This window comes from Gracilinanus agilis, chromosome 1 (genome assembly GCF_016433145.1).
Source record: "Gracilinanus agilis isolate LMUSP501 chromosome 1, AgileGrace, whole genome shotgun sequence".
Taxonomy (NCBI): domain Eukaryota; kingdom Metazoa; phylum Chordata; class Mammalia; order Didelphimorphia; family Didelphidae; genus Gracilinanus; species Gracilinanus agilis.
The window spans coordinates 649,787,004-649,807,129 of record NC_058130.1 but is presented as its reverse complement, the minus strand read 5'-3'; the positions used below and the strand labels follow the sequence as shown (position 1 = coordinate 649,807,129).

At 34.6% G+C, this 20,126-nt stretch overlaps 1 protein-coding gene across 2 annotated transcripts in view; it reads left to right on the top strand.

Moving 5' to 3' along the window:
• RSPO2 (R-spondin 2) overlaps positions 1–20,126 on the top strand; it is a 239,854-nt gene that overhangs the window by 135,465 nt on the left and 84,263 nt on the right. The window contains exons 2-3 of one of the 2 annotated variants that reach the window (XM_044658256.1): positions 1,648–1,791; positions 4,236–4,421. In XM_044658256.1, the coding sequence (XP_044514191.1) occupies positions 1,648–1,791; positions 4,236–4,421 (330 nt within the window). Of the gene's footprint in view, positions 1–1,647; positions 1,792–4,232; positions 4,422–20,126 lie in introns of both variants that reach the window. The other variant, XM_044658255.1, reaches the window with a different exon arrangement.

Below are 20,126 nucleotides of genomic sequence, written 5' to 3'. Positions count from 1 at the left end.
TTCCAGTTAATAAATTTTTCTTTCCCCATCCTCTCTTTTCTCTCATTGAGAGAGACCAAACAAATATGCAGTCAAGAAAAATAAATTCCAACATTGGCCACATCCAAAAATGTATGTCATTTGGCATATTACATCCATTGATTCTGTATTAAGAGATGCATCATTTGATTTTAGGAATGAGGTAACTGAAGCCTCAGGCAATTAAGAAATTTGTCCAAAGTCATACCTATATCAAGAAATAGAGGTAAATTCCTTTGATACTTAGGTGGTATGAAGAATCAGCTGTGTTTTATATTAACTAGATATTCTATTTTGCATTTTCAGTTTATTTTTCAACATAATTCTATATATTGGTTTTTCAGTATTTCATTTACTGTTTTATCCATAAAATTTTTTAAATCTGCACCATTTCATGTTTTATTTTGTCTTTCTTACTATGTCCTTTGCATTCTAATTCTTTTATTATTGGAATTGAGATGGTTATTAAAGGAAGCATAGGAATACTGAAGAAAATCAATATATAAAAGGGCAGCAAGATGGCATAGTGCCAGGTCTGGAGTCAAAAGGACTGAGTTCAAATTTGACCTCAGGTACTTCCTAGCTGTGTGGCCCTTGGAAAGTCACTTAAGCCTGTTTGCCTAGCCCTTGCCCTTCTGTTTTAGAGTTGTTACAGAAAGTAAGGTGTTTTTTTTTTAAAGAATCAATGTTTAAACAATAATATAATGGTCCATAGAAAAATTAGTCTGTTATGCTCTGCTTTGAGCCTTATCCTAAACCTTCATGCCTTCATTCTTTGCCTTCTGCCAAATATAATTTAGGAAAAAAAATTCTCCATAAAATTACTGCAAAACTGGTTTGTTTTGACCAGTGATACAAGCAATCAGTAAAAATTATAAGGTCTAATTGGAATTAGGTTGGTCACCTAATTATCAAATCAACAGAAAATCTTCAAAAAGATTCTTCTTTTTGTATTTCTGCATTGGTTTTCTGAGGAATCTCTGAAGACTGGGGAAACTGCATCAATTTTTTGAATAGACAATTTTGTTCTCTTAATGAATAGCCAGCAGCTATACCACTTATATTCCCATGTGTAGCTATGTTATGGTCTTGTTTAAGGTTTTTATTTTATTTTTAAGTCCTTATTTTCTGTCCCTATCAATTCTAAAAGAGAAGAGTGGCAAGGCCTAGACAATTGGAGTTAAGTGACTTGCCCAATGTCATATATCTAGGAAATATCTGATACCAGATTTGAACCTAAGTCCTCCCAACTCCAGGACTGCCTCTCTACCCACTGTACTACTTAACTGCCCCTGTCCTTTTATTTTTAATCATGGAATCCATCCAATTTCTATTTAAAAAAATAATGTGATTTAAAGGCTAACCACAAAGTATTGAATATTCCTACATGGCCATAGTCAGTTCAGAAATCAGCTAACCATTCTTTTTCTGTTTTTGTTTTTGTGTTGGTGGTAGTGATAAGTTGTGGGTGAGAATGATTTAAAAGGGATCATATCAGTAGATGTGAAAAGGAAGAATAACAACTCTGGCCATTAACATTTCTGTGGAGATAAGGATTTGGGGGAGAAATATTTGTAAATGAAGTGTTTCTTACTCTGAATTTCTCTTTCTCTTCAAAAAAACATTTAGGATGCAGAATAGAAAACTGTGACTCTTGCTTTAGCAAAGACTTTTGTACAAAGTGCAAAGCAGGCTTCTACTTGCATAGAGGTCGCTGCTTTCATGAATGTCCTGATGGTTTTGCACCATTAGATGAAACCATGGAATGCGTGGGTGAGTGGTCTTTAATTTTCTCTAAAACTGTAGCCTCTTTTAAAACTTGTATCTTTGCAAAATTTCTTGGATTGATTTTCTATTGTCTACCAGAAATACATTGTTAATAAAACTAAAATTGATGAGTCATGTGTTGATTTGCTAAATTATTGAAATGAATATTTTCAAACATTATTGTTCTGCTTGTCACTATCTGGGGTTGGCATGTTTGCTTATTGAAATGAAACATGTGCCAGCAAAAATTTTTTACCAAATCAATATACTGATTTCTTTTTAGCTTAATAAAACAATAGTAACTGTTCCCAGAGAAACACCTTTTTACTTTTGTTTTCCTTCTAAATTTTCAAATAATTATAACTTTAGTTTTTCCATTAGGAACGTACATTTCCAAGGTTTTGTTATTTTACCAATATACATTCAACTGCATGAAAGCCTTGCTTTTGTATTAAATGCATAAGCTGTGGTTGGTTGTATCTGCATAAAGTACCATGCATCAAGCCTTCCAGTGGAATGTAGGCTTCTGGAGAGCAAAGATTGTTTTCCTTTATGCCTTTATTTCCCCAGGGCCTGTAACAGTGCTTAATACATCTTTCCTGGGTGGATGAAGAAAGATTTATAATAACTTTATAATAACACTATCTTCCTCTTTCTTCAATAAATTCTAATGTTTGGGATAATGAGTTTGTCATATTAATCTCTGATGTATTTTCAATAATAAGAGTTATGCGAATACTCAGAAATTTCACTTAGACATTCAGAATTATTATATGCTTTAATTAAAATTTAAAGACCAACCAGAAGCTAGGTTTTGATTTAAGAATTTAAATTCAGTCAAAAATAAAGCAAATTTTTTCTCTTGATTGAAATTTTTTAATTGCAATGTGTATTTGTTATGATACACATTGTAAAAGGGAATTCTTGGTTCTCTTTGAGTTCACACTTGTTAAAGGGAATCCTTTATTCTCTTTGCCTAGTTGGAGCTAATACTTTGGTTAACACTAACTTAAATACAAGCTTGAAGTAGGTGTAGTAACTAGCAAACCACTTAACTCAAAAAGAACCAAGAATTCCCTTTTACAAGTTGGTACACATAGTCAGTGCTTAACAAATGTTTATTGAATTGAATGATATGCACTATAAAAGCCTCTCAGCCTCTTCAAATGAAAGCTGAGAAGCCTTGCTCCAGTGATACTGTGGAGAGACTATGTAAGGAAAGATTGAAAGTCTCACCACTTGGGGGCAAGAATTTTCTTAAAATTGCCAGATAGTATGTGTACCCAGGGATATATACACATATACATAGATTATATGCATATATACATATGCCTATATCATACTAGCTTGTCTTATCTTGTGTGGGATGGATTTTTTTATGGTATTTTGGGCTAGGACAATTGATTTTTCTACATTTCACTAAATTTTCAGTGTTTCTAGATTGGTTTTCAGATGAATAATTCAGAATTCTTAGTCCTGAATTTTCCACTTTTCTAAGTTACTGACTCTTTAATTCCCCGGGCTTTATTATTCTGAGGAAATAAGAATACCATAGTTTTAAAGAATGCTACTGAAACTATCAAATACAAACAGAAAATGCAAGCAAAATTCCTTATACCAAACTCCAAAACTATTTCAAAGTCAAAATAAAGATAGATTTATGAATATTGGACCTTTTCAGATTGTATTATCCTAATTTGATTTCTGTCTTGACATAAAAAATGACATTGTAGGAATTCTGTCCATTCTAGATTTGTATTTCTTAGAATTATCTTTTAAAGATCAGAAAATTATTTACTGCCGAAACTGACTTAATATAATATTCAAATAAATTGAAGTACTTTTTTCCTCAGACAAAAGATCTAAAAGGAAATATAGACATATTTCTACTTAGTATATGCATCACAGTACTTGTTTCTTTAAGGTTACATCAGTGGAGTATAAGCTATAAAACATTCTGTTGAAATGGAAATGCTTTGAGTGTGGGTCCAGCAAGGGGATAGCATCTTTTATGGGTCACCTTACTTATACTCAGAAAGCTTGCTCATCAGTTTGGCTATGGAATGATAGATTTTGCCACTGCAGTTAGGATTGTTCATGATTTGTACAAGAGTTAGTAGAATCATCATGTTAGAATTAGAAAGAATTCTAGGGGCCATCAAGCCCAATCTGCTCATTTAAAATGAGGAGCCTGAGGTTGAGATTTAAGATTGGTGAGAGGAAATCTACTGATGAAATAAATCATAAGACCCTAGAGGTATTAGATGTCACCCTCTGAATAACAACTGCTACAGAAATATAGTTTCATAGATATTTAACAACTTTATGGGGGTAGGGAAGAGACAGAGGGGAAGAAAGAAAGGAAGAAAATTAAGTATCTTTATATAAAGTAGATAGTATAGAATCAGTCTGTGCTTAATCATTCCATTATGTCTTTGTCTCAACAGAAGGATGTGAAGTGGGTCCCTGGAGTGAGTGGGGAACTTGTAGCAGAAACAACCGAACATGTGGATTTAAATGGGGTCTAGAAACAAGAACACGACAAATTGTTAAGAAGCCAGCAAAAGACACAATACCATGTCCAACCATTGCTGAATCTAGAAGGTGTAAAATGGCTATGAGGCATTGTCCAGGAGGTAAGAATGTTTTTGTTATGTTCTATGAAGCTTTTTTTCATCTAATTTTGTTTGCCCCAGTGTAAAAAAGCTTACGAAAGATATTTTCTAACTACAATTTAGTCATTTAGTTCTTTGTAGTCATTATATTAGAGTAAGTGTGGGAGAGTAGATTGAGTGTTGAAAACAGAGTCAAGAGAACTTGGTTTCACATCCTACCTTAGACATTTATTGCCTGTGTGACAATGTGTAACTCACTTAGTTTCTCTGAGCCTGTTAGTTCATCTATAAACTGTAACTAATAATACTTGTAAAATCTATCTCAAGTGGTTGGTAAGTAAGAAATTTATGAAAAGTTTTATAACTATCTTCTTTAAAATAAAAAGAAAACTTATTTTTGATCTGTGGAGAATTCACCTTTCAGAAAAGAACTGTATTCATGTAATATAGTGTTAATGTGCTTGAGAGGAATAAAGTACAAGGTAAAGTTTATAAAAAGTCTTACGGTTTCCAAGAAAAAGGATTCTAATTAAATTTGGGTTTGGTGGCTGTTATTCATGAGGATATGACTAACAGTTGAGCCATTAAATTAATGAGGTTTATGTAATCTCTAAATAGTCCCTATCATCAGATGAATACTCATAAAGCTTTGTGTGTGTGTGTGTGTGTGTGTGTGTGTGTGTGTGTGTGTGTGTATGTGTGTGAATTTGCCAATAATATGCTATTTTTTTACATTTTTTAAATTAGTCTATTTCTTGAGTGTATGTCTCCATGTATTGATTAATAGTTATATAAATTACTATGGGGTCAAATAAAAACTTTTTAAAAACCCAGCTTTTTTAGTAAGAAGGAAGCCAAAAATCTGAAATTAAAATCAGTAGTATTTCTGGAATAACCAATGGTCCCTGCTACTAGATGTGTCATTAATATGCCTGGCTCAATATTGGGAAGGGGGAGAAAGGGGAAGGAGGAAGAATGTTAGTCTGGTCTATTTGTAGCATTGAATTTAAAAAGGTTTTGTTTTTGGTGTTTTTGTGATTCATGGATTTTTAAACTCATGGCCATAGCACAAGATATGAACATAAATTTCTTTTTTTAAAAATCTATTCTACTCTGTCTTATGTAAAATATCTACAATCCATGAAGAACTCTATTTTTTATTTTAAAAGGAGATGCCATCATAGGTTGTAAGGTATGTGATACAGAGAGGAGGGCAAAACTGTTGTGCCCCCTCCCTGTATCACAGGTCCTTTTAGATCTTGAAACTCTCCTGTATTTGGTGGTTTTGCTATTCAATTAGGGTTCCTTGTTTGGTCATTGGAAACAAATTTTATTCGTCTGTTTCTTATTCTCACAAGGATGGTGTTGTTCAAATAAATTAGGTAGCTTTCATTCAGAATATAAAAATATTTTCTTACGAAACTAATAATCTACCTCTTGCATAGCTGAAGATATTTAACCTGCTGCCTTGTGCCTGAAAACAAATGGGAAGTATCCAGGTATTGAGAATAAAGGCCTGCTTTGTGGTATATTGTTTATATAACATCCCTCTTCCTCTCTCAGCAACTCTGTGCCCCTTTGTGGTCCAAATTAATAACAAGAATCATTCGCCAAAAAGGCTTTTAAAGCAAATATGCTTATTTTCAAAGAAAGTGTGGCTGTTTTGTTACAGAGTTCATCTTAATACAGTCTGATAGAAGTGAAAATGTTGTTAGATGACAGCTAGGTTATTGGGCTGCAACATTCATTGAAAACTTTAGATGTTTGTCTAAACCAGTATTTAGCAGTATGCTATGTTAATTGAAAAATAGCTTGATGCTATTCTGTTAACAGTTTAAATGCAGTCAAAATGAGAGTCCTGAGCAGGATAGTATTAGCATTTTTAAAAAAAGTAAATAAGTTAACCAAGTTGAAGGTTTTTGCCTGGATTTTTTAGAACCAAGACCTTTTATTCATGCTTTGGCTTTCAATTTCTTCAAAGTTTTTCTATTCTCATTTAAAAAATGATTATATTACCATAGTTTCTTGAAGATAACACAAATACCAAGCTAGGCCAATAAAAAATATCAACTAAAAATGAAGTGGTATTTTGCAAATTAGGCACAAATTAATTTCCTTTAACAATTCCAAATTACAGTCGGGATTAACAATACAAAGCTTCACACAGATGCTAAAATATTAAAGAAAAAATAAAGATATATTTTGGAACTTATGCAGCAACTGATTTGTATCATCAGCATAATTCCTAAAGAAGTGTCCCTTCTTCCCTTAGGAGAGAAGGGAAAGAGGGTCTTTGCTTCTCTGGGTCATGGTGATTAATGGAAAAACAGAAAGGAAAATCACTTTATCCCATTCTCCATCTTGATCTGATTTCACTGAACTGCTTTGACAAACCATGCAAAAATGTGAAGCCTAATCAAGTTGGGACTATGGGCATTTTTCAGAATTTTCCAACATATGTATGGATTTTCTGCTGTTGCATCCAATCTTAACCTGATTGTGCACAAACCCAGCCTTAACCTCCATTCACATTAAACACTGTAATATTAGAATCAGCTGCTTACAATTACTTACAGACATAAGTCATAGGTCACCATGATGGAATATTCACTTTAAGTGCATAAGATGTTACCCTAAAAAACTATTATGCAATGAGAATATAAAGGGCCTCAAATATGTTTGATTTTTCCTCTCTCCCTTTAAACTCAGGATGAGGTTCTGTTAATTGTTAGCTAGAACACACATTTGCCTTTTTTCCTACTCCATTTTTAGAGTACTAAGGTATGTGAACAACATGTTAGAAAATGATCTTAAGGTAACTGGTATTAGAAAATGTCTTGTAGATTTTCTGTGTAACCAGTTTTATCTTTTCTTTTTTTAAAGAAAAAGTTGCTTCTTTTTAAGTTCGTTTTTTAAGCTCATTTTTGTTTTAAAAAGTAATTTCTCCTTTTGTATGATTTTTATTGAAAACTAGTTTGTTGTCTTACTTTTCTAATAAAGTTCATTGATTTGAAAATCAGGAGACCTGGGTTATAATCTCAGCTCTGTCACAGATTAGATCTGTAACTAACCATAGGCAATCATTTGACTTCTCTGGATCTGACTTTCTTTATCTTCCAAAAGAAAGTGTTGGATTTCATAATCTCTAGGGTCTCCTCCAATTTTAAAATTCTTGGATTCTGTGATTTGTAGCCAGGTTTTGTAAATAGCAGGTTCCATGGCTGTCATATAGGGGAAGAGGAAGAGACTTGGAAGACCAACAGCATTGTTTCACAAGCAGGGGTCTGGAACATTTTCCAGGAGCTGACTAGTGCAGCTGCCAAGCCTATCCACAGTTAGCTGTTTTCGCCCTCCTGCTTCAGAAAGGTCTCTGCCTTGTGCACTCCATCCTCAGACTAAGCAGAATTCCTTCCTGGATACACATGTGGCATCCTTTAGAGACGAATTGTTAAAAAAAACCCAAAAAATACAATATTGTATCCAAACTATTGCTGAATTTACTAAGATAGCAAGGAGATGGGGAAAGATAAAAGGTAAACTAAGTAGAAGAGGAAAAGACAATATTGTGTACAGAAAGATGGAAATCAGAGGAAAATATTGGACGGGAAAGTAGGAGAGACAAATGAGTTGACAAAGGAGTGATTGTTTGGAAACAAAGAAATAAAAAGGACAATTCTGAAACTGAAAAATGACACTGGTTATGTTATAATTTGTCAAACTCAAAAGTAGGAGCTAATTCAGGTTATTTAATTTGAAGTCTTGAATTTAATGAATTTCAAGCTACCATAGATTATTAATTAACGCCTAGTAATGGGAAAGAATGAAAATAGATGTGTTTATCACTAGAAATAAACAGAAGCATTAGCAAAGAGAAATTATGTGAGGGAGGAGCTAGAGTATCACCAAGGATGGAGGAAAATTTTATGATCTGGGGGCTTGAGCAACAGAGAAGAAAAGGAATATATTGTAAAGAAAAAAAATGAGCTGCCAGGTACAGCTTTTACCAGGTAGGAATTACAAACACCATTTGATCTGCTGGTACACATGAATTCCCTGCATAACAAGAGGACTGGTGGCTTTATTAATCTCTCTTTTAAATTTTCATTGCTATCCATTGTGAAGTTTTTATTTCCCCATGGCAGTATAATTTTTGGTCAGTGAAAAAATAGATGTCATTTTTTAAAAAAAAATCAAGAGTTCATTTAATGGCCAAATTTGTAATAATATCTGTTCTGTTAAACTGGAGACATGTATCATTGGTGGTAGGGTCATAAATCTAGGGATGGTAGAGTAGATTCTGATCCAACCTCCTCATGTTCCAAAGGAAGGTGGTACAGTGGATAGAATGCTAGGTCTGGACTCAGGAAGACTCATCTTTCTGAGTTCAAATCTGGTCTCACACAGATACTATTTGCCTCAGTTTCTTCAATTGTAAAATGAACAGGAGAAGGAAATGGCAAATAACTCCATTGTCTTTACCAAGAAAACTCTAAATACAGTCACAAAGAGTTGAAAATGACTGAAACAAGAACTGTTATCAAGGAGCAAACTGAAGTCTAGGGATGTTAGATGACTTGCCTGAAAACGCATGGGTAGAAAGCAAGAATACTGGAATCTCAACCTCAGCCCTCTGACTCTATGCTCTACAACACTGCTTCATGTAATTATGACATTAAAGAATTTGAATGGGAAAGGGATCTTAGAGATTCATGTGGTTCAGCTGCTTAATTTAATGGATGAAGGAACTAAGGCATATAGAGCTCAAGTTACTAATTCACATGGCTCATGACAGAAGTAGGAAGGAACCCAGATAGTAGTAGCAGAAGCAGCAGCAGTAGTAATAATAATAATTAATGTTATATACAAATATATTAGCACCTACTATATGCTAGACACTGTGCTGTGCTTTATAAATATTTTCATTTGATTCTCACAACAATTCCTTGTTGCTATTATAATTCCTTCTTTAAAGATAAAGAAACTTGAGACAAACAAAGGTTAAATGACTGGTTTAGGGTAACATAACTAGCAAGAGTCTGAGACTGGTTTGAACTTAAATCTTCCTCATTCCAGCCCTAACATTCTCTTCTGGCTACCATCTAAATGTTCCCTGTCCAGGCATCCTGACAACAGACGTGTAGGGGCACATGGCTGTATAAGATTAAAAGAGTCCCATGCTTTTTCCCTGTGACAACAAGGATTGAAAATAATGTCATAATCAATTTGATTTAATGAATTTTAGTGCATATTTACTTCATCTAAAGCTATTTTCTAGATCAGGGACTATAAAGGAATCCATGAAGAGACAACGGGATCTTTGCTCTTGGACCTTATAGTCCAGCAGAGGAAATATGATAGATATATGTTCAAATAATTATTATGAGGCACAAAAGAAAAGCTGTAGAGTTTGGATAGGGGAAAAGATCACATCTGGTTCAGGTCAGGGAGAGTCAGGAAGGAGGTGCCATTTTAGATGGGTCCTGATGGATATCAGATGGACATAACAACTGGATGATAATGGAATATCTGTGTAATGGTAAGAAGTACCAGTGAAAGCAGAAGGTTGGGAAACTATGGGATATGCATTAAGAATGATGAGAAATATTGTTTGCCTAGAATATAGGGGAATGGGAGATAGAACCTGGAAAGTAAAGGAGAGCCAGGCCATTGAGACCCTTAGAAAGCAGGAACTTTAACTTTATTCTAAAGGCAATAGGAAATCATTGAAAGTTTCTAAATAAGGCATTAACTTGATCAAAAATATGCTTTAGGAGGATCAGTGTGGTAGTTGTGGGTAGGATGGATTAGAGAGAGAGCCAAGATCAGTGAGGAGGTTATTGCCAAAAGTAACAAAGATTTGAGATGGGATCATGGCAAAAAGATGAGGATCAATAAGAAATATGTTTCAGAGACAGAATTAATGGGACCCACAAACTAACTCATAGGATCATAGAATCCAGAGTCCATCTAATCCAACTGCCTCATCTTATAGATAAGGAACTGAGGCAAAGAGAAAGCAAGTGAATGGGTCTGTAGTCACATAGGTAGTAGGTAGAAGGAGAAAAAAATAAGAATTAGAGCTCAGGTCCTTGGAGTCCAACTCTAACATGAGTTCTAGAGCTCTAGGCTTTATCTGGAAGGTGTTTTATATGTATAATGAGAAATTAAAAATGACTTCAAGGTTTTGAATCTGACAAGATAATGGCAATGGGTTGTTAATAGAAACAGATAATATTAGAGGAGAGCAAAAGTCTCACAGAAGAGAAAAGTAAAAGGTTTGGTTTTGAACATGGGAATGTAGCATACTTACAAGGTTTGTATAAGAGTATGTGAATAAACATTTGTGAGTTTGGCACTTTAGTGACAGCTCATAAGATCATGAATTTAGAGCTGGAAGGCAATTCAGAAGCCTTCTAATAAACTACATATTATAAATGAGAAAATGTAGGAAAAGAGAGGTTAATGGCTTTTCCAGGGTCGTGTAAACATCTTAACCCAAGTCCTTCTGACTCCTTGTCTATTGTCCTCCCTACTAAACTGAAGTATCTTTGGTTAGAACTGCAGAAAAGGGGTTTTGAATAGAGAAACTGTCTCTGTCTCTCTCTTTTCTTCATCCCTTTCCTTCTCTTCCCTTCCCTTCCCTTCACCTCCTCCTCCTCCCCTTACCTTCTGTCTGGTATCAATTCCAAGACAGAAGAATGGCAAGAGCTAGGTAATTATGGTTAAATGACTTTCTCAGGGTAGTTATAGAGCTAGGAAGTGTCCAAAGTCACGTTTGAATCCAGGTCCTCCTAACTCCAGGCCTGGTGCTCTGTCTCCTGTGCTACCTAGCTATCCTTACATGATATTTTTAAAACACTGATATGGCATTATCTCACTCTTCCTCTAAAGACTGTAATAGGATTGAATGTATTCCATACATGCATATATATATATATATGTATATATGTATATACATGTGTGTGTATGTGTGTGTATTTAAAGCCCTTTAACCATCTATTTCTGGCCTACCTTTCCAGATTTATTTAAGTTAAGATCATAGCTCTAGATATAGAGGGAAACTCATAGGTCATTTATTCAAACATTGTCGTTTTATAGATGAAGAAAATAAAGCCCCAAGAGGTTAGGAGAGTTGCCCAAGATCTCCTAGGTGATAAGTGGCAGAGGCAACATTTGAACTGATATCTAGTGATGCCAAGTTCAGCCTTTTAGGCTGAACAGTTTCCACAATACATTCAGTTCATGTACTCTAGCCTACTAGCTGTCCCTCACATATAATGTTTCTTTATCCATTTTTAAGCCTTTGAGTGACAGCATCTTCTAACCCTCACGACTGCAATCACTTACTTCTTAATGCTTAAATTCTATCAAAACTAAGTATAAGCTTCATATACTTCATGAGCTGCTTCATAATGCTCCCTTCCTTCCCCCAATATTTGAATGTATTTTGAAACCCCTTAAAAGTATACATAGTATTTCCATAGCTAGACTATAAACTCTTTGAGGGCAGAGACCACTTCATTGCTGTATATATACACTAGACTAAAACATGGAGCTCAGATTCTGTGCTTGATAAACTTGATCTAATTCTAATTTGGGGAAATAATACAATGAAACATATTCCTGTTACTACCTCTATTATGGAGGTATACTGAGACGTGATAGTGAGCCTTCGTTTCATGTACTTTGGAAGTTCTTTCCAAAGAACATTGGGAGCCACTATGCTAATATTGATGTGAGTGTCACTAAAAGAATAATGTTGGGTCTCCCTAAATCCTTTTCATTCTCAGTCTAGGAGAAGTCTGTCTTGTGGAGGTTGGTTACAATTTGTGTAGCAATGCTACTCAATTCTGGGTCTGCTTTCCTGCTTCATGGGTTGTATATCAGTGCTTTCCAAAAGAAACCTCACCACTGTCCCTGATTACTTCATGGCAGGATGGTCTGTCTGCTCCTGACCCATTTCAAGCATCACTGCCTATTAAATTCCTTCAGGTGGGGCCTTGGCATGCCCTGATGTTTATTTCTGGCTACTGAACTTTGGGCTGCCTTAGCTTAGGACCTAGAACTTGTAAGCATTAATAATCATCAACCCTTCAACTATTTTGTTTTAATTTTGTGGAGAAATTTAAACATGAAACTTTGAATTTTATTATTTTGATTTTTTCCCCATCATCTGCCCTCCTGAATAAGCAGATTTTCATCCAACCATTAGCTGCTTGTAAACAAAATGTGACTTTTAACTTGGGGGAGACTAAAAGAAATATTATTCAGTGTTTTAAGATTTTACTACTATTGCCTTTCTAAGAGAGATGTTTTGCAGAGAATATTGTTCTAACTAATGTTTTCAGCATATAAACTGACAATGACATGTGGCTGAAGCATTAGATAATATAACCAAAGGCAGTTGTAGATTGTGACAGATTAAACTGAGAGCAGGAAATAAGGACATTTTCAGTAGGATAGAGTCAAGAAAATATGCCTTAGACATATGCTTTTTATTTATTGACATTTTGTTTACATTTAAGTTGCAATTTATGTGGTCTGCATTATGTGTGTTAACCTTGAAAACCATTGGATACAGGTTTTTAATAATTCTTGCAGAACCAAGAAGGAAAGCCTGTTATCTTGGTTGTTAATAGTACACTATCAAGAGTGGAGCAATAACTTATTTGATTCTTTACCAAAGAATACTATATATGAAAAGAAGACATCTTTCTTACTAGGTGTTGGTAAACATATATAGATTTAGTTGTAATGAAATGATAAAGTGAATTGTAGGAAATTTTTTTTTCTTATTTCTCCTTTTATGAGAGGGTAGTCACAATTTGATATCAAAAATCTGAAGAAATGAGTTTTTCTGCATATTATAGAGTTAATAGAGACTTCCCTTTCTTTTACTGTCTACCTTGTTAACAATGAATACTTATCATTAGTAATTATGAATCCTGTAAGATCACTTGGAAAAGAATATGAAGTACTTTCTAAATCACATCAAAGGAAGATACTATTTTGTTATTGTTTATGTTTTTATATACTCAAATTCTTTGAAAACTAATAATATATGGGTAATATCTTGGACAGTTTTGCTCATCAAAATATTCCAGTAACCAGAGTGCCACATTGATAGACCATTAATGAAAAAAGTAGGTAACACTGTCATAAATAGATTTATTTTCATTGTTAATATATATTGAGAATATAACATGATTCTTTAGATTAATCAAATACTTAATCTGTCTTCCTCTCCTAATATATGTCTTTTTGGCCAGTTAAAGGGTTTTAAATTTTAAAGTCAGACTTTATGCCATTCATTTCCAGACAATTCCTATGAAAATAGAGCTAGTGTCAGAAAGCAGGACAACTCTGTGTGGATACAGGGGAAGAAAGTATGGCCCTGGAAGCAAGTTCAAATCCTATCTCTGATATTTATTCATGTGATCTTGGGCAAATTGCTTAACTGCCCTTGGACTAATTTTTCATATCTGTAAAAGGAGGGGGTAGGAATAGACAGTCTCTGAGGCTCCTCCAAGATCAGGATCTTCTAGGTTTTCTAGCTGTCTTCTGAAAAGGCAGAATCCTGGGTGAATAGTAAAAAGAAGTGAGAAGCAATGAAGTCAAGAATGATCTAAAGGTCCTTTTTAAGGAGGGAAAGCTAGGGTAGAGAACTGAGTTGAAGAGCTTAGGGCATTATGGGCATGCTACGTGAGAATGGCAAATAACTATAGTATAGTTGTACTTTATGTATAACTATAAGTGAAAGGTAAGAATCATAAAAAGTCAAACTGTTTGTTCATCATGCATTTCACATAACCCTAATGCCAGCCTTAATTTTCAGCAAGGTCAGGGAACTTGAAAGATAAGGAACTTATCAATGGGAAGCATTTCTTACTCACTTGGAGAGTATAGCAAGTACAATTCAATTCTATCAATTTTTAAAAATTAAAATTAAGTTTTCTCTCTGTGACAAGTATTGTATTATGTGTTGGAGACCAACTCTCTCCCAACCCAAAACAAAACAAAAAACTAGTCCCTGCCTTGAGGAGGTTACATTCTACCAGGAGAAATATAAAATATGTATAAAGTAATATAGGGGAGTGGTAAAATACTCACTCCTGGGGGGAAGTGAGTCAGGAAGGACCTTGTTTAGGAAACACAAGAGGTGAACCTTGAAGTGAAGATATGAGGTAGAGGTGAGGACCCTTTTGAATCTCTTATTGTCCTATTTAGCAAAGCTGTAACCAGTATCTTCAGGGCCTAAGACATCCCCAAAATATGCCTGGGGAAAAGAGCACAACAAAAAAATTGAATCAGCTCTGTAATTCAGGTTGTGAAGTCACCCAAGAAATAATGAAGACAAATGATTGAATAGAGAGGAAATTCATTTCTTTGACTATTGACAGGTGGTCAGGATTTAGGATTTTCCTGTTTTTAACTCTGAAGGAGTGTATGTGCATTAAAATTTCCCCCTCTAGATTGCAATGTCTTGAGGCAAATCCCTTAGGACTCAAGTCTAGTTATGGCTATTATTCAGTTTTAGTTGTGGTTTTAGGCACCAGAGTAGGTTTTTATAGGTACTGATAAAAAGGATTTCTTATAATGCATGGCACTATATACAAAAAAAGATAAACTCCAAAAAGGGTTTTCATGTTATTGATTTTACTAATAATAAAAGGAGTCTAATCTTGATGTTAACTGGTCAAAAACAGTATCTACAATTTTCTAAAATATAACTGCATGCCCTGCACCCTTCAACATAGTTCTTTACCCAGGCTAACTCTTCTTAAAAAGGATCCTCAAAATCAAGACACAGGCAAAATAAGTGTTTTTTGATGGTGAAAAACTGGGAAATTGAGGGGGAGGCCATCAATTGGGGAGTGGCTAAATAAGTTGTGGCATATGATTGTGATGGAATACTACTGTACTGCAAGAAATGATGAACAGCTTGATCTTAGAAAAGCATGGGAAAACCCACAAAGTTATAAAGAATGAAATGAACTAAAAGAACATTATGTACAACAGAAATGTTGTTTGAAGAATGATGTATATATCCATCTCCAGAGAAAGAACTGATAAATAGAAAGAAGCAAGATATAGTTTTATTATATAAATATATATCTTTTTGTTAAATGATGCCTTCACTTGGGCTGGGTGAGGAATGAGGATGGGCAGTACCTGGGAATTTTAATTGACAAATACTTTTTTTAAAGAGTTACTCCTTTTTCATAGATGTGGGATCCTTCTTCCCCTTTACCCTCTGCACATGACACAAGAAACTCTTAAGTATATTAGTCCTGTGATGATGTCTTAGAATAACTTATTTCTCTACTTAGGCCACATTTGGCAACTTTAAATGGTGGTGATAAAAAGAGAGCACCCTGTTGATTAATTTAGTTTTCCTGTAAATACATTCCCAACTATGAGACTCCTCATGAACTGATGCTATTGGATGACTGCAAATATCAGATTTTCTTGGGAAGAAAACATTTTAACAGGATTGGGGACAGAGAAACTTGTTCCATTCAACTTGTAGCTTTTTCTTCCAAACCAAGGTGTTTTGGTTATTGTTCTGTTATCAGGAAATGGTGCTTAGATGACTCTGAAAGGATGGCCACTTAAAAAAAGATAAATTTCTCAGGTGACACTATATCATGGCTTCAAACTAAAATGAAGACAGAACCTGAATTTCACCATATAGTTGTTTAAATAGAGAAGTATACTTTAAAACTGTATTTGGATTTAATCATCTCACTGGATTGAACAGTCTTATTAGTCGTACTATAGGAATTTGGACATTAATGTGGCTTTGATTCTGTTTAGCAGTTGGGCTCAATTCAGAGGTGTAGCTTTTCCCTGGTGGGTTTGTTCCAAACCCTGCGCCATAAGCAAACTAGGCTCAATAAAAAGCTTTTGGGAAAGGAGAATTTATATAGACTCTTTCCAAGTTATATTTATAGTTTCAGTGATTAATATTTATTCTGAATGTATACAGACTTGCTCTCAATGACACTTTAATTATATTCTGATTATTTACAGAATAAATGACTTTTCACTAAAGTGATTCAAATTAATACAATATAAAACACACACATATTTTTACTCCTCACTGTAGGGATTTACAAATATTGTTTCCCTTGATACTTTTCTATGACAAGTATAAGCTGTGCCCTAGGCTATAAAGAAGTCTAGTGTATATGATAAAATGTTTGTAGTAAGAACAGACTTTTTCATATTTAGATGTTCTGTGGCCCTTAGTGGTCACTTTTGGCCCTCCGTTTTGGAACCACACCTAGCTACAATGTTTTAGCGACTATTAGCAGGATAGTGACTCAGGCAGGCTCGAGGAGCTTCCTGCCCATACTAAGGGTGAGATAATACATACTTAAATGGTCAGCAAACTTTTGGAGTATCCAAATAGTAAAGAGAATCATCATCATCATCATCATCATCATCATCATCATCATCATCATCATAGCTAATATTTACAATTTACATAGTGCTTACCGTATGGCAGACGCTGTGCTAATCACTTTATATTCATGATCTCATTTTATTTTTCCAGCAACCCTGGGAGCTAAGTGCTATTATTATCCTCATATTACAGATGAGGAAACTGGGAAAGACAGGTTGTGTGACTTGCTCAGGGTTACACAGATACTAAGTATTTGAGGCTGCATTTGAACCCAGGTCTTCCTCACTTTAGGTCTGGAATTTTATTCACTGCACCAACTAGTTTGCTTAATAATAATTAAAACTTATATAGCCCTTTAAGGTTTACAAAGCAGTTTTCATATATTATCTCATTTTGTCCTCACAGTGACCCTGAAAAAGGGGGCATTATGGATAGACTTATTTTATAACCGAGGAAATTGAGACTAAGAGGAGTTAACTTGTGTCCAGTTTTATATTGCTTTATTTTACAGATGAGTAAACTGGGTCAAATAAATATGAATGGACCGGCACAGGGTCATAAAATTAGTAAATGTCATAGGCACAAATTTTAGCTTCAAATCCAGCACTCCATTTTCTTTACCACCTAACTGGTATAGGACTATCCTTTTCTACATAATTTTTAAACCATTGTTGAGAGGAGAGGCAACTTTTTCTTTTCAAGACTGTGGGAATCATTCCTTTTAATTCAGTTGCACCTGCATAAAAGCCACTGGGGCATGTGTTTCCACATACTATGACACTTTATTATATGACATCACAAACTTCACAGTAAAGTATTTAGAAAAGTTTCTCCTATTCAAATGCCTACAGAGTAGTAAGTATGAAGATTTAATTTATATTTTCATCCTTGACAACACGTTTTTAATCAGTGACTCTAAAGGCCCAGATATGATAAGTTTATTAAATTTTCTAATGATAGGAAATGGGATCAACAATAACTCAAATGACATAATTGGAATCTTTAGAGATTTTGTCAAGCTAGAATAATGAACTGACAAGATGATAATTATTAAGTATAAATATGAAAACAAAATCAATCATTAAAAATATCAGATAATGCACTCAGGTTGGCAACTCATTGTCATTCCTTACTCTTTCTCACATTATGTATCCAGTTTCCAAATATTTTCACTTGTATCTCTTCAACATCACGCATATATAATTCCTACTTTCTTCAATTCATGCAACTACTGCAGAGCTTTCATCACCTCTTAACTTAGAGTACTATAATTGCCTCATATTATTTGGTTTCCCTACTTTTTCTCTCTTTCCACATAGCCACCAAAGTGATTTTCCTAAAATGCATGTATGAATATGTCACTGCCTTCCTCTAAATAAAATTTGATGACTTCCTGTTAACTTTAAAAAAAGATATAAGCTACTCTGACTCTATGTATACTTGTCTCTTTTTTAGAATGTAAATTGGTAGAAAGCAGGACTCATTTGCTTTTGTCTTTGCATCCTAATTGTTTATGACAATGCTTAGCACAAAGCATATGATAAAAAATCTGTTGGGGGGAACAATATGTGTCAAAAACAGTTGAAATGCAAAAGCCCTAGACTAACTCAAAGTATGACATGAGTTACCAGACAAAAGATCTACTTGAATATTATTTTGAATTATTTGTTAAACAGGGTGCAGAGCAAGAGGAAGTAACATTCCTTCTAAACTCTGTTTTGAACAGACCATGCCTTTACTTTAGATTGGGTTTCATGTTCTAGAAGGGACAGTGACAAGCTAAAACGTACCTAGTGATCAGAAACCACAATGATTTGAGTTTTGCTATTTAAGAATTGGTGTCAGAAAGTTGAGCTGTTTAGTCTGAACAAGAGATGGATTTACAGATTCCAAAGCAACCTTCAAGTTTTTGAAGAATTATCATGTGGAAAAGAATTAGTATTGTTCAGTTTAACCCCAGGAAGCAGCACTAGATTCAATGATTAGATGTTACTGAGAGTCAAAATTTAATTTAAGACTTACAAAAAACTTCCCGCTAGCTGTTAAAATATGGAATAAGCTTTCATTTGAAATCTTCACATAGAGAGTGGATGTTCATTTTTCAGGAATGATGTATAGATTCATGACTTAGGAGTTTGTCTAGATGAATTGAAGTCTCTTCTAACTCTACAATATTATGGTTTTAAGAAAAGTAGATGAAATTCCTTTAGTTGGAAAGCTGATAAAGAGGGGAGGCTCTTGTTAATGCCATTTCTACTAACCCTGCAATCTTACAATCCAAGAAAGCAAAGTATTTAGATGGTTATCTTTTCAGATGTGTATAGATAATTATAAGTAAATAGCCTGTAGCTAAATGTGGCTTCCTAACTCTCCTTCTGCTTTTTGTTACCAAACCCTACTCTTTTCCCACATCAAGACATCCATTCCCCCAATACATCAGCCTTGTCCTGGGTGATCAGTTCTTCACTAGCCACTCTCTCCTCGTTTCTCCATCTTGGCACTTTAGTTAACCAGTTCACATCTAAACCAAATTCTTGACTCCCTTACCCCCTTATCCTCTTGCACCCTGCCAAGCCTCAGCTTTAGATCAATTACCTTCTCTTCAACACACATGCTACTGAATGAAGGTGGAGAAAATCAAACAAATATTCTATTTACACGACCAATTTATATTATGCAATTCAACTGGGTCCTCATTGCTGCTGACAAGCTTTCTCCATCTGCCTTATCAACTCACTATCTCTCCCTCTTTATAGCAGTTTTGCCAAATCCTTCATCCTTCCTCAACCCTCTCCTGGTTTTCCTTCCCTCACTGTCTCAGCTGAGATCCTTGTTTCCTGTTTTACATAAAAAAATGAGTCATTTGCCATGAGTGACTCTCTTCTCACATCTTCCTCATCTTGCATCTCACTCATGTCATTTGTCATTATCTCCTCCTTTACTCTTGCCTCACATGAAGAGGTGGTCTCACTTCTTACTAGTCTTTTTTTCTCACACAAGTGACCCCATTCCAGCCTGTGTACTCTAGAATTCCTTCCTCTATCATTCACACTCTACCACTTTTCTTCAATCTCCCCTTGTGTTCTGGTTCCTTCCTTAACTATCTATAAACATGTCCTCATCTCTCATATCTTGAAAACCCTTACTTGATCCTTCCATCTCCACTATCATCCTCTATCTTCTCTTCCTTTTATGGCTAAACTGTTTGAAAAGGTTTATAGTGGGTACCTACACTTTCACTCCTTTTACTCATTTCTTAACCTTTTACAGACTGGCTTCCAACCTCAAAATTTCCTTGAAACTGTTTTCTGAAATCA